Consider the following 14,669-nt stretch of genomic DNA (forward strand, 5'->3'; position numbering starts at 1 on the left):
TGCTGAACGTGCAGAGCGGAGTTAGTGAAGAAATTACCTTTTCAAGAAAATGAGGATGAGTGACTAAACCTGTCTGAGAACCTTCTAGAGTAGATTTGCTGTCAGATACAGTTTTCTACTGATTGCTCTATGGGATGCTCTTTTTTTCTCCATTCTCCCACCAGTATTGTCAATCCCTGCTGGGATGGTTTTGTTGCAAGAGCTTTTGGCAGTGGGTGGATGCCTCTTAAAATCATAATGAAAAAGTAAGCTAGTCATTATTCTTTGTGGAAATCATGATTAGCAAGTCAATTACTAATTTCTGGCCATATGTCATCCCTCCCATTTTACTCCTAAGTTCTGTAGGGACTGAGCTGTCAGCTGTCTCATCTGAGAACTGGGAAAGGGAATGTTGCATATTGGATGAAGAGAGATGAGCCCAAAAGAGGGTTGTACTTGCTTTAAGAAAAGTTTAAGAAATCCTATTCCATAATCACTGCATCCAAGTCTAACAATATTTCTTAACATTTGATACCTCTGTACCTGTTCCGTAAGTAAAGGAAAGAAAACATTTAAAAAATCTGTTAATTGTCTTGATAATAGAAGCATGCATTTTTGTTTTGTTGGGTTTTTTTAACGGTGAGTCTTCTTCAGATGGATCAATTCTGATAGATGTGCTGATCACCTATGGTTACAACTTCAGTGCTGACTATTAAATGTATTGAGACATCAGCATAGGTGAGAAGGGTAGGAATCTTCAAAGACATTTCCAGTGGTCATGGAGTAAAACAAAATAGCACTGAATGCACTTGGGAGAGGATGCCAAGAAACATATAGGACTTAGTTTTCAGGCTGGTTTTGCTTTGTCGTTACAAAATCCTTTTTCCTTCTGTAAACACTGTATTTCTTGGAGGTAAAAATATCCTACAGCTCTTTCTCAGAAAGAAAGAGTTTTTAATTTATCTTCACTTGAATGTTATTATGTTGCTTTTACCTTGCTTAGATCAGTATCTGTTAAACAGATTTGATCAGCCTAAAGCAAAAGGAACTTGTAGTTTTTGCTGTGTTTGTAACAAAAAAAAAGTCAAATACTTTTGCACTGCTGAAAATATTTATATATACACTGTAGTAGAAGCCAAATGTCTCAATTAACTCTAAATTGTTAATATTGTTAACATTAATTGTTAATATTGTTAATATTACTTCTTTCTTTAGGAAAAAAGATGTAACTGTTAACATTAAAATTAATCTTCTAGCTGTTAGTGATTTACATTCACCTTTAATCATCAAGTGTTTATGAGGTAAATATTTTTTTTTATATACATATATATGTGCTTCTTTAGGTGCAAGTGTTTGGATTGTATTCAGTGGATGAGTTTCATGAAACGTTTGACTGTCCTATTAAAGTAAGTGCTTGTTTTAATCTTTAGTAATTGTGTTGTTGTCGTCTTTAATAACACAAAGGTCACACTGAATCTAAATGAGAAGAATACTGCTTCCTTGTAATGCTGTTCAAGTCACTAGAAGATAGTTACCTATCTCAATATAAAAGCCTTTGATCTGGTTAAGGAGGAAGAAAGCCAATCTTGTTTTTTATAAAAAGTATTACTGAGCTTTTCAAACACAAAAGGCAAATTGAAAGAGAAACTGTCCTATTTCAGCTGTTAACCTCTCTCAGCATATTTCTTTCTTTGTAGAGTTGCAATACAAATTCTGAGGGTTCTGCTAACTGCAAGGTCAATCTTTTGCAACCAATTCATATCTGTTAAACCTACCTCAGGATAAGGCAATGGGTGGTGATGCTGAGGCACCCTGTCTGAAGGGAAAACTGCATTTACACTCTTCTTGAGCTGCCTGGCTGTTGAAAAAGCACCTCTAGTAGCTGTTTTTAACAAGAAACATTTCTTGCAGTAGGAAAGATGGTGTGGGCAAATGCGTTTTTCTGCTTGGAGTCTTGCACACTGCAGCTACTCTTGGGGTGGGGGGAGGGAATGAGGTCATTAAGTTTTCACACACATCAATGAGATTCACTTGGCTCTGAGGGCTTTACCACTCTTACAGCTGGATCTCCCACACTTGACATGTAATATATAAGGCAAAGAGACTGTTTAAGGTGCTCTGAGGCTGAGGCTATGCTAGGTTGTCCTGCAATGGGGCTAAGGTGTGTGTACCCTCTAGGTAGGTCCCAAACAAGACTTAATTGGAGTAACCCTTGCTGGTGGCAGTCCTGTGCTGCATGATGTTAATTCTGCTGCCTGCTGTGCAAAAAAAGTAGTTGTTCAGTGTAAGGTGGCCCTTAGTGACAGGTGTGTGACTTGTCACATGCCATATAATATGGAGAGTTTTCTTATTTTCTAGGAAAAACAGTTATATCTGAAGCAACTTGGCTTCTACTTCAGAGAAAGAATTTGGCTGAAATACATGATACTTGGCAAAGGGTTAGGCAGTTTAAAAAGTGTCGTGGTACTCCCTATAAACTTTTTTCTTTTTGTTTTTGTTCTTTCCGCCCCTCCATCAGATTGTTGCTGTTCATCCTCATTTTGTAAGATCCCACTTCAAGCAATTTGTAACAGGAGGGAAAAAGGTAAGCAGTCATAGTGTAACAAACTTAGGCAATCTTTAAACAGCTTCTAAAATATCTCAGAAAGCTGTATATGTGATTTATTTTTTAACACCTAGAGCAAAGAATTCTGCTTTTTCCTTCTCTTTCTGTATTGTATTACAAAACATTCTTAATTAAGACTAATTCCAGAAGGGGAAGGAGTTCACTTTTTATGTTAAAAAACATGTTGCAACAAGTTGAGCTTCACAGTAGGAATACTTCTGTCTACATAGTCTAGAAAAAATGTCATTTACGCTTTCCAGATTTTTTACATTAATTTTAATTTGTTGAAGTGGTGGGAGCAGAAGGTAGACCTTAATACTGATATTTTACAATGCACGTTGGTCTTGGTGTTTGGGATTTTTCTTTTGCTTTACCTGTGGGGGATTTTGTTTGGGGGCTCTTTGCTTTTTTTTTTTCTTTAGGTAAGCAAACTCAGGTATATTCATCAGATCTTGTTCATGGTGTGAGTGTTTTTGTTTGTTTGTTTTTAGAGTAATTCAGAGGAGCTCTTGTTAGAGCTCCCACTTTTAAAAGTATTTATATCTGCGTAGTTAATGTCTTCTACTTGGGGAAGTCGTTATTTTAAATGTGCATTACATATCTTATTCGTGTATGGTGCAACTCTGACTTCCAGATTACAGCTGTTTCCAGTTCCTACAAGTGTCCTGCATCACATTGCATATTTTCTGTCAAAATATGACAAGTTTACTTAGGAACAGTTTCTTGACTTCATGGAATTTTCCTATTGCCTTGGCTTATGAATTAAGGATGAACAGTCTTCACTTATAGATGCATCAAACCAAATGCCATGGTTTTCCCTTACTAGAATGTAAGAAATACAAACTTCTAGTGCTGAGTACAACTTAGTTATCAGTAACAGATCAATATGCTTCAAAGCACAGCTGTGTTTTATTCTGCTTTTTAAGTGGTGTGTTTGCTTCACAGCTATTTCTGGCTGGTCAGTGTTGGTGTTGTCCTTAAAATAATGCACAGTCAGTGTATGTCTTTGTCAGCCACCAGTTTGTGAAGCTTTTTAGTACTGTATGGGTATGGAAGGAGAGAGGCATTAATAGAACAGGGCTCCGGCAGGTGGTAAAAGAGCTTGCGTTCACCTGATGCCGAACAGAAAAAAAAATTAGGGAGTTAACACATTCTCTTTGCTTATCTTTGATTACTTGACAGGTTGTTTTATATTCTATCCTCTAGGGAATGTTATACTTGTTCTTAATGCATTCATTTTTTGTTGAGGAACTTTCCTCTTCAGGAAAACTTTAATTGACATCTTAGCATAATGTATTTAGCATTGAAATACATGTCCCTCAACACCTGTGATTTGGTTTTATTGATACCTAAAACCAAAAAATAAAACCTCTTAAACTTGTAGCAGAAACTCTTCCCCTTTTCTCCATTGCTTCAAAAGGGGCATATGTGCTTGCATAAAGGCAACAGCAAAATGCTCTGTGAAAATTCAGAAAGCTGAATTCCACCTACTTATTTATCAAAGATTTTTTTTTTCCTCTTTCTGAAAAGAATAAATCCTTGGAAAACATCCCTGCTTTTTATTTACACCTCTCTGTAAGTTTAGGGCCAAAGAGCAGGGCAACAGGCAACAGGAAGTTGGTCCATAAAAGTGAGAAGTGGGCTGAAGCATACCGCAGCGTAGGCTGTGGACCTGATGTCTCTCTCCCTGTGTCTGAAGGTTGTGTAGTTGAGTGAGTCCCTCTGGAGACGGGGACAAGACCTCCTGCTGCTGCTGGCTTCTCTGCACTTTTTGCCTTGGTGTGGACACAGTGACTTCATGTCTGATAGCTAGCAGTGGTGGGAAGCATGCTGCCTGTCTTCCCCACTCGCACCAAGGCAGGGATAGCAGTAAGGATAGAGGTAAGGCTATCCTCATGTTGGATCGAGCTTAAGCAAAAGTTTTGCTTAAAGCTATGCTTCATGCCTGACCTGCATTTGAAAACATGGTGTGAAGTGTGTGAACTCTCTGTCGAAAGGGTTGTGGGGTCCGTCTTTGCTTTCTGTTGTTCTGGGATATGGTGGCATTTTAAAATTTGGTGTTGTGGTGTTTTATTTTTTCTTTAATATTTTGCTGATTTAATTTGAGGAGATAAAAGGACCCAGAAGGAAATTTGTTCACTCCCTCAAACCCCTTTAGTTGCATTGGGAACATTGTTGTCTCAGAATATGAGCAGTGTGTTCACATTTCCTCCTTGAATTTCATGCTGATTTTGGTTTACAGTGAAAGAAAATAAAGAGTCCAAACAAAACATTCACACGGGAAGCAAGAACTTGACTCCCTGACCTTAATACTGTTTTGTCTCATCTCAGAAAAACATCTTAAGATCTGCTTCAATTTATTAATTTTATAGCCAGGCATCTGCCTCAGTAGGATCTTTACTGAAGGGGGAGTGCTCTACCTGTAAATTAGCCCCTCCTCAATTTTTTTGACAAATACACAGTTCAAAGACCCACTGCAAAACCTGCAAATGTTCGAGGTAAGCAACTGAGTCTTAAACAATAATAACTAAATGTGAAGGGGGAAAAAAGGCTAAGAGATGTGCTTCAAGGATGTACAGTGCAGGTCCTTGGTTCTCAGCAAAGGTGGATGTTTGAAACTTGGGTGAATCGTTGTGTGATGCTGAGATTTGTCACATCTTAGAAACTCAGCCTGACCAAAAGCTATCTTGAGAGCCATGCTCCCCAGGGTAACTGTTTAAATCATTGCAGGTTGTTGGAAGCTTAGCTCTACTGTGCATATGTTTATACAGTTGCTTAACAAGGCCTGTACTAGAGTCCTTTAAGAGCAGTTTTTCTCTGAATTGCATTATGAACTAATTAACCATTTTGTTTGCTTACTAAAGCACTAGATTTTAAAAGTAAAGAACTTTTATCAAGCATAGGATAAAATCATTGCCTTCTATTTTGGAAAAACTTTTTTCAGCCTTTTTTTTTCAAAGAATGAATGTTAGCTGTACCTAGAAGCAAAGCAGGTGCTGTGAAAATATTGGCACAATGGCAGTACCATACTAATACAATAGGTACCATACTAAACAGAGGCAGCTCCCTGCTTCTTTGCCTCCTTGTCTCTACAATTAAAGCACTGTTGTGATGACTTGACAGGTGATGGTAACTCTAAATAATACTGCAGTATATTGTAAATAATGGGGCATCCCTGCCCAGAGCGGACAGTAGAGTTTCAAGCAAGTGAAGAGACAAATACTGTGCTTTAGAAGGCCGTATCCATCAACCTTTTAAAAAGAGGGTCCAATCTTAAAAAATAACAGAGTAAAAACCAATTAAATGAGCTTAGTAAGGCCTTGGTAGAGGCACTGAGGAGACTCCCTGTTTCATGTTTCAATTAACATCAGTAACTGAACACAAAGGTTTTTGTAGTAAAATTCTTAGGGGACTGAATCCTCTGGATTGATCAAGTCACTCTGAATGTGTGCTGATGAAGTATTTTGTGGGATTCTCTATCCAGGATGGTAGTGGGGATGCAGCATAATTAAGCAAGATCATGGAGCAGATCCTTCTGAAGGCTCTGCTGTGGCACATGGAAAATGTGGAGGTGATTGGTGGCAACCAATCCTGCCTGACCAATCTGGTGGCTTTTTATGATGGAGTAATAGAATCAATCAACAAGGGAAGAGCAACTGATGTCATCTACCTGGACTTGTGCACGGCTTTTTACACTGTCCCAGATGACATCCTGGTCTCCAAGTTGGAAAGACATGGACTTGACAGACGGGCCACTCTGTGGATAAGGAACTGGCTGGAAGATCACACTCAAAGAGTTGTGGTCAATGGCTCAATGTCCAATTGGAGACCAGTGACAAGTGGTGTCCCTCAGGGAGCAGTACTGGGACTGTTTGTCAGCGACATGGACAGTGGCATCAAGTGCACCCTCAGCAAATGTTGATACCCTGGAGAGAAGGGATGCCATCCAGAGAGACCTTGACAGGCTTGAGAGGTGGGCCCAGGCCAACCTTATGAAGTTTAACAAGGCTAAGTGTAAGGTCCTGCACCTGGGTCAAGGCAATCCCAAGCACAGACACAGGCTGGGCAATGAGTGGATTGAGAGCAGTCCTGGGGAGAAAGATTTGGGCATGCTGATGGATAATAAGATCAACATGAGCCAACAGTGTGCGCTTGCAGCCCAGAAAGCCAACCATTCTACCCCTCTACTCTGCCCTTATGAGACCCCACCTGGAATACTGCATCCAGCTCTGGAGCCCCAAACACAAGAAAGACATAAAGCTGTTGGAGCGATTCCAGAGGAGGGCTACCAAGATAGTCAGAGGGCTGGAGCACCTCTCCTACGAGGACAGGCTGAGAAAGTTAGGCTTGTTCAGCCTGGAAAAGGGAAGGCTTCAGGGAGATCTTATAGTGGCCTTTCAGTACCTGAAGGGGGCCTGTGAGAAGGCTGGGGAGGGACTTTTTACAAGGGCCTGTAGTGATAGGACGAGGGGTAATGGGTGGAAGCTGCAAGAGCGCAAGTTTAGACTAAATATAAGGAAGAAGTTCTTTACCCTGAGGGTGGTGAGGCACTGGAACAGGTTGCCCAGGGAGGCTGTGGATGCTCCATCTCTGGAGGCGTTCGAGGCCAGGGTGGATGGAGCACTGAGCAACCTGATCTAGTAGGAGATGTCCCTGCCATGGCAGGGGGAATTAGAATTAGATGATCTTTGAGGTCCCTTACAACCCAAATCGTTCTGTGATTCTATGAAATGAATTCTGAAGCCAGTGTGAGAGTAGGATATTCAGTATCTTAAAGGATTGGGCTTTTTCATTTGCCTAGGACATGCATTTTGTATAATAAATGTTGACCTGAGTATGCAATCTGAAACATGTTAAGGACTAGGGAATCAATAAAAAACTGAAGTTTACCCTGTGACTGTCAGTAGTCTCATTTTTATATCTCTCTATGTCTATATCTGCATATTACGCTTATATTAGATATTTGGTGGAAACAGAGATAAAAAGATTTTTAATGGTATCTGTATTTCTGCTGGACAATATACACTTTAAGAACTGGTTTTCAGATGCATATATGTCTGAACATTTTTGTCTCTCTTCTCCCATAATTGGCATCTGATTGATGCCAGTGCTTAATCATTAGACTCTGTTTTCTTCATTGGTTACAAAAGCAGAGAGACCTTAATGTCACCTGGGAGAAATTTCTCATTATAAAAACCAAACCAAACAAACAAAAAATGAAAATACTATGTCAATGCTAGAAGCCTGGAGTGGACCCATGGTGTCTCCTGCCTGAGATGTGAAACGAGATGATCCAAATTCCTTTCCACTCCAGATGGAGCAAAATAATATAGAGAAAGGATAGTGATTGCAAACAATGAGCAAGTGGGAATAGAAACAGAATTCTTGGAGATCTGTGACTGTTGTTACAGGTAGTGTAATTTGTATGCTAAAGTCAAGTCTGCCAGATTTTTTTTTTGTTTGGTTTGTTTTGTTTTTAATTGTCTGCTTTTTAGTGTCAGTAGATGCACTTTGCTTTACAAGTAATTAGGTGACCTTTACCTCTGAACCCTATGATACGTATTTCATAATAACTGGTTGGTCTACTTTGACAAATTATTAAATTGTTAGGATGCTGTTTACAGCACAGTCCAGTTTTAGAAAGCAGTCAGCTGTTTGGCGTTGTGTTTGGGTAGAACAGTACCAGACAAGAAGGGCAGATTGCTTTGTAAGCTGTAAAATGTCAGTCAGTAAATACTCAAAGGTCTGCTTTAATTGAAGAAAGAGTAAATATTATGGCAATTTCTGTCCATGCATTGGATAAGCATAAGCAGGCAACGAACTGTAGCAGCGAGCAAGGCACTATAATAACAATCTGTGGTTTGCTTACTCTGATATATAAGGTTCAGATGCATCCCGTATTATTGGGTAGATGAGACTTTGATATGTAGTGGTGTGCTGCTTGCTTAATAAGCAGACTATCTGGCTAACATTTCTTCTTATTGTTTGGATATGCATTTCTTCTTTATTACTATAAAACCCAGATTCTTCTTGTGCTATAGCAAACAAATTTGGTTTGTGTAAAAAGGGAATGGATTGTAGTTCTGTGTGAGTGTAGTCTATAATTGTATGTTTTGTAATAACTGTATAGAAAACTTTTTTCCACTGTCTGAGGTGGCAAGCAAAGATGTAAATATGTGACATGTGGAGAGCTTGTGTCACTGCCTACAAGGCTGCAGGACTTGCTTTCCAAGGTGTTAATTCTGTAGCTCTTTGTTAATACACAACAGCTGAAATCTAGCAGTTGAGTTGTTAAAACTACAGCCTAAGAAAAGTCCTATGGGATTTGTTTGTATTAAACATTTCAAAATTTCCATCTTCTCTGCCCCTGAACTACAGCAGCAGCTTCTGTTTCATATCTCGCCATTGCCATTGCTTACCTCCCCAATGCTGCTTTGTCTGCCACTGTCTCCTTGCTCAACTTCCCCTGACTGCACCTGCTGCCCTCCCTTCCATCCACACCCAAGCTGTCCATCCTTGGATAGCAGTGATAGGTGATGATATTTTGAAAACTCGTCCTCAGTTGAAAACTCTGCATTGTTTGAGCTCATCCAGTCCATCACTGTTCCAAACAGAAGTGATGATTTTTGTTGTTGCTATATATTTTTCTAGGCATGTATGATTAAACAGTAAGTCTTCATGTGGCATGCTGTTCTGTGTTACTTTTGGATATCTTGTTTATCATGGCTGCACCTATAAATGTTGTTTTTATGCTGAGAATCACAAATATCTATAGTGATCATTTTTAACCATGGCAGAAGCATTTTAGGATTTTGTGATCTCGCCTGACTGAGGGGAGAGTTGGTGACACAGGTACCAAAAATCAGAACAAATGCCACAGGAAGGCACATCTTCATGCTCAGTCAGATAAAGAACAGCAGAAGGAAAATACAGGGAGTTTTTTTTCCAAATTTTTGTTTTGTGAAACAAAGGTAATCCTAGTCCAGCAGTGCTGCAATAGGGGAGGGTGGCTCATCAATTACAGATTCAAGTCTCAGCCTTTTTCTTTTGTGAAACTCCTCCAGGTTCAGAGAAGGTGCTATTTTGAAGCAAAATAATGATGCTGTGGCATGGTGCTTCAGTAAAAGCGTGTTTCCTTTGAAACTTCTCACTGTATGAGGAAACACATCTTTTATTTCAGAGGTTTGGTAGTGGGATGAAATTGAGTTGAATTACTTCACCATATTGATACTACTAAAGCTTCAGTCATTGGCCTCTTTGTTCAGAGGACTGGTAATTCCTGGCATAGTTTAAAGACTGGGATTACAAGTAATTAGTGATAATACTAATTGCATGAGAGGCTTCATTAAATCCGAGCACTAGTCTATGCTCTTTAGCGGATGCACTTTAAAATAGTTTTGAGTTGGTTTTGGAGGAGGTTAATCTTCTGGTAGTGAAAGACAGAAAGATGTATTCACTAATCCAAGAGTTACACCTACTTGTTGTTCAAACCAAAAAGTATCCTGTAACATCCTCTTGTCTCATGTACTTCAGTAGGTCATTTTTCTTAATGATGCAGTAGACAAGCGTAAGCAGTTAAGACTCACAAAATAATTAGTAGCAAATTATCAGAACTGTCAGCAGATTGCACTCTGACTGTTAAAGTCAAAGCTGATTTTATATTAGCTGTACTATCATGTTGCGGTACATGGAAGAAATGCTGAAAGTGTGTCCTAAGAACTACTGTATTATAACAAAAGATTAGGAAGATTTACCAGAGCAAATCAAAAAGGGGGAAAATATAGTATTGCAGAGAATACAAGAAAGTGGGTTTTGTGTCTGCTGTTGAAATATAAGTACTGTGAACGCTGACTGCCAAAATACGGGATTTATAGGAAATAAAGCCCTAAAATATTTTTCCCCTACCAAAAAGAGTGGGAGGTAGTAGGAGGAACCTCTCCAGAAACTGTCCATTTTTGTTATGTGTCTAGCTTTTCTGGAAGTTTTAAATGGCTTTCTGGTGCAATAAACATTTCAATGTGAAGACAGAAAGAAAGACTAAGAAATAAATTAGACTGTTTTTTTTAAGAGGAATGCATTCAGTGGATAGCAGTTCCAAAATATATAGCAAAGCTCTGGGTTGTTTCCAGGTGTCAGTGCTGTTGTAAGAAATAATAAATCACATTGTGTATATCAATAAAAAGCAGATAGATTAGTAAAGGATATTTAGCTTTTTCTTTTTTTGGTGAAGTAACAGTGTTGCATGTGCTTTGGCTTCGGTGTTGAACCTATTGGCTTGCTGATAATGAAACAGGCAGTTCTGGATGCTGAAGTGGTTCAGATTCACTTTCCATCTTTATTACAGGCAATATCAGATGATTGTCTTCTACTGCCTCGGTCTGAGTATTTAATTAAGCATGTGCTCAACTCGGAAGTTGAGCATAGACAAGCAGAATGTTTTTATTTTCTTTTCACCAGTTCTTTTTCAGGTTATATATTTTCTTTGCATTTTTCTCACTCAGAGTCATGAAAAAGCATCATGTTCACAAACCATGAATGGTAACAAAATAGCTGCAAGTGTGGTTCCAAACTCAGTGTGGATGTCATGTGTAATGAATAAACTTAAGTCATGATTCATAGAATCATAGAATCGCCTAAGCTGGAGGGGACATTAGAGATCATTTTAATCCAGCCTCCCTGCTGCCAGGGACGCCACCTCTTGCCTAGATCAGGCAACACAGGGGGACCGAATGGGAATCGAACCCACGACGTTAGTGTTGTTAGCGCCACGCTCAACTGACTGAGCTAATTCAGTCACAAGCAGAAAAGATTTGAAGTTAATATAATTGGCATCAGCCAGTTTAAGCCTTTCACATCATGTGCATCAATTTTTGCAGCTTTGCCCAGTAAGTCCAGACAAAAATACTATGTATTTTGCTGCTATTTTTTTTACTGGATAATATTGAAAGAAGCATTCAAGCAACAGTTCTTTGTTCATTAAGCCCCTCCTTAGGAGTTTGTGAACTAGGGAAAAAGTAATTTTCAAGTCTGGATCAGTACAGCACTTATTTCTAAGCAACATGCTCAGCTTCGAATTGGATCTAATTAGTTTGGGCTGAAGGCTACTCCTGTATTTCACATCCTGCTAATGGAAATTCTTCGGTATAACACTGCCTTATGGCCACAGATAGTACCTCCACTTTCAGTGTCTTGCCTCCGTTGCAGTAAAGTAGCATATTCCGTAAGTTTTACAGAGCAGCCTTTTTGTAGGTGGAAAAAACCAAACTGCACTGTCTGAAAGGTGGGCCTTTGTGAAGGACAGAGAGTCGTTTTGGGTGGGGTTAAAGTGACAAGACACACTGGAGAGGGAAGTTTGATGTCTGAAAGTGCACTTCCTGCAAAAGTTCCGGATAGACTAGCCTATAAACTTTTGGAGAAAATACTTGTATTCTGGTGCCATCGTGTGGCTTGAGGGAAGAGAGGCAGTCTGCCGTTATTTTGTTAAAAGATGTTATTTTAAACGAGTGTCTTATTATTTGATGTATTTAAACAAATACGGACAGTAAGAAACCATGTATAGCAAAGCATGTACAGCTGGATCTTAGGAAATATTAGCAACATATGTACTAGATTTAGCTTTTAGCCTGGTAAAAGTCCTTGTAGGTAGCAATTTTATACCTCTTAATAGATGTTATACACTTACATGAGCTTGGGTTCAGGTTGTGTGTCTGTATGTGGGTGTATTCATGCAATATGATCTTTGTAGATGCTTCAACTTCTTACTTAGGTATCCCTCCAAACACTGCACATTGCTTAAAATGATGCTGTGTTATAATCCTATTAAATAACTTCTTGAAACCATACAGAAACTAGTCAAAGAGCTGGACTGTCAAGCAAACTCTCCACATGTAGCTGTGTTGGGTTTTTTTTGCTGCTGCAAAGCATTCCATAACATCTCCTATGCACTTAAATATTCTAGAATATTTTCTTTATTTGGATTTCCAGTCACACAAGTTTTACAGTCAGCAGAGCTTGTGGCACAGTGCATTTTGCATGTGTGGGACCAACACAGCATCTCTGTGGAAGACGGTGGAATTCCCACATGGGGCCAAGCAAAAGGCCACAGGTTTGGGGGTCTTGGATAGTGTTTTTTGTCTACCTGTATTTTGGAGGGAAAAGGGAGACTATTACGAGATCCGCAGATATGTGTGAGGTAGTCTAGTTTCTTTACCAGCTTTCTGAGATGTCACTAGTGCTGTAGGCTTCAGTTCTCAAATGCCTTCATTTCTTTATTATAATTAGCATTCTTTGGAGAAACTTGATGGAAGGCTTCCTTAATATTATTATTAAAGTAACTTGAATTCTGTAGTATACAAGATTCTCAGTTTATATATACTATATGAAAATGTTCAGTTGTATTTGCTTTTGTTTTGTAATGGGTGTGTATTTTTTGTTACCCTTGAATCCAAGCAGAGTAGGGGATGATTAAGGAAAAATTGCCTCCTGTATTTAGATAAAGCACTGTGTCGCAGAAATATTTCTTGTTGAACTTCTTCTTAGTTGCTGTTGTATGAGAGAGGCTGGATGAATAGATGGAAGCCTTCGGTTTTACATGAAGGAGAAGGAAATATAAGAAATGTAAAATGGAGAGGACACTTAATTGCTTGGGCCAATAACATGGTAAGTTTTTGTCACCACTGTTCAATAAACAAAAATACTGCTGCATTACACTGATATTTGAAATGTTTCAATGCTGAGTGCTAAAATATTCCATTGAAAAATGGTACATTTGAAGAATCAAGTATAAAAGGCACTGAAGGGTAGTGGTTTAGATCCCATTTCTTTTGACGTTTCCTGCTGGCTAGTCAGTGTTCTCTATATGGTTGCCACTTCCGAAGAAGTTAAGAAAAGTAGCTCTGCATAGTACTGTTCTGGATGGCCACTACTATACTGTACAGCAGAGTTTTGACCAGTGCAATTTATTGAAGCAAACCGCCTGAGGAAGGAATGCCAATGTGAAATCCTACCTTATGTAAACAATAGAACATCACCACTACCCAAAAATCCCCAAACATACCTGGATTTTGTAATATGGACTTTTAATCTTGCAGATTATAAAAAACATTAGTAAAAATTTCTCATTTTGGTAGGTCACTAGTAAAGGCTAGGCTTAGGCCCTTTTTCCCCTAAGTGTAATACATATTTTCAAGGGAACCATATCTTTCATGCTGAGTATTACATTTCACCTATCACTGTATATCTAATTGATGGGTCAGGATCTGTGTTTTAAAGCTCAGCAGCAAGGGGTATGTTTCTAAGGGTGCATCATGTCTAAATTCCAAAGTCCTATTTCAAAATGTGATGAAAGTACTTCTGAAACACTACTTTTCCCTTTATTGTTTTTCTCTCCTGAAGGGAAGCATGTATTAAAATATTTTAAAGCCATCATTCTTCTATTCTTTTCAAAACCAGTATCACATGAAATTGTTAGAGGTGACTTTTGTTTATTTACTTCCCTGCAAGAACTGCATTAGAATTGAAATGTCTATGAATGCTTGATGAACATAACATGAGCTTTTTTGAAGGTTTTGTTCTTCTCAGAGCCATACCATTAAAATATATATTTTAGGTGAATCTGCTGTGAATGGATAGGACAACTGAGGAGAGCTATCCCTAGAGATGATCTGCCACATCAGAACACAGAATACTAATAAAATGTTGAGAGCCATCTGTCAGAGGCAAAAAGCCATGGTCAGGGCCTATCTTTCAATGAAAAATGAAATGACACTTGCCCTCCAAAAAATTAATTTATTTGGCCTTTCCCTTCCCCCTTTACCTTTCTAAAAATTTCTCCATCCTCTAGCAAGGTTTTATGTTCCTTTTTTTTTTTCCTGTCAAACTCAGATAGCTTCTTGCTATCTGTGCATGGCTACCTAGTTTTTATTTTCTTACTTTTTTGGGGGGGGTGAGTTGACACACTACTTGTGAACTTCCTAGACATTGAATGTTCTGAGGTTATTTAGGCTTGTCAGATGCTCAGGTAGCCCACATTTGCTACTGTGCCCTCTTCTCCTTCCTCTGTGGTCAAGAGTGTAACTTTTACAAA

The 14,669-nt window shown here is 38.8% G+C and overlaps 1 protein-coding gene across 1 annotated transcript in view; it reads left to right on the forward strand.

Moving 5' to 3' along the window:
• The window catches only part of VPS41 (vacuolar protein sorting 41 homolog (S. cerevisiae)), a gene marked incomplete at both ends in the record, with an annotated part of 46,759 nt that overhangs the window by 4,510 nt on the left and 27,580 nt on the right, over positions 1-14,669 (forward strand). Inside the window, 3 exons of the mRNA XM_009874360.1 lie at positions 1,323-1,385; positions 2,498-2,563; positions 13,124-13,243. Coding sequence (XP_009872662.1) covers positions 1,323-1,385; positions 2,498-2,563; positions 13,124-13,243 — 249 coding nt within the window. The remainder of the gene's footprint in view (positions 1-1,322; positions 1,386-2,497; positions 2,564-13,123; positions 13,244-14,669) is intronic.

This window comes from Apaloderma vittatum, unplaced genomic scaffold, assembly GCF_000703405.1.
Source record: "Apaloderma vittatum isolate BGI_N311 unplaced genomic scaffold, ASM70340v1 scaffold14848, whole genome shotgun sequence".
NCBI lineage: Eukaryota > Metazoa > Chordata > Aves > Trogoniformes > Trogonidae > Apaloderma > Apaloderma vittatum.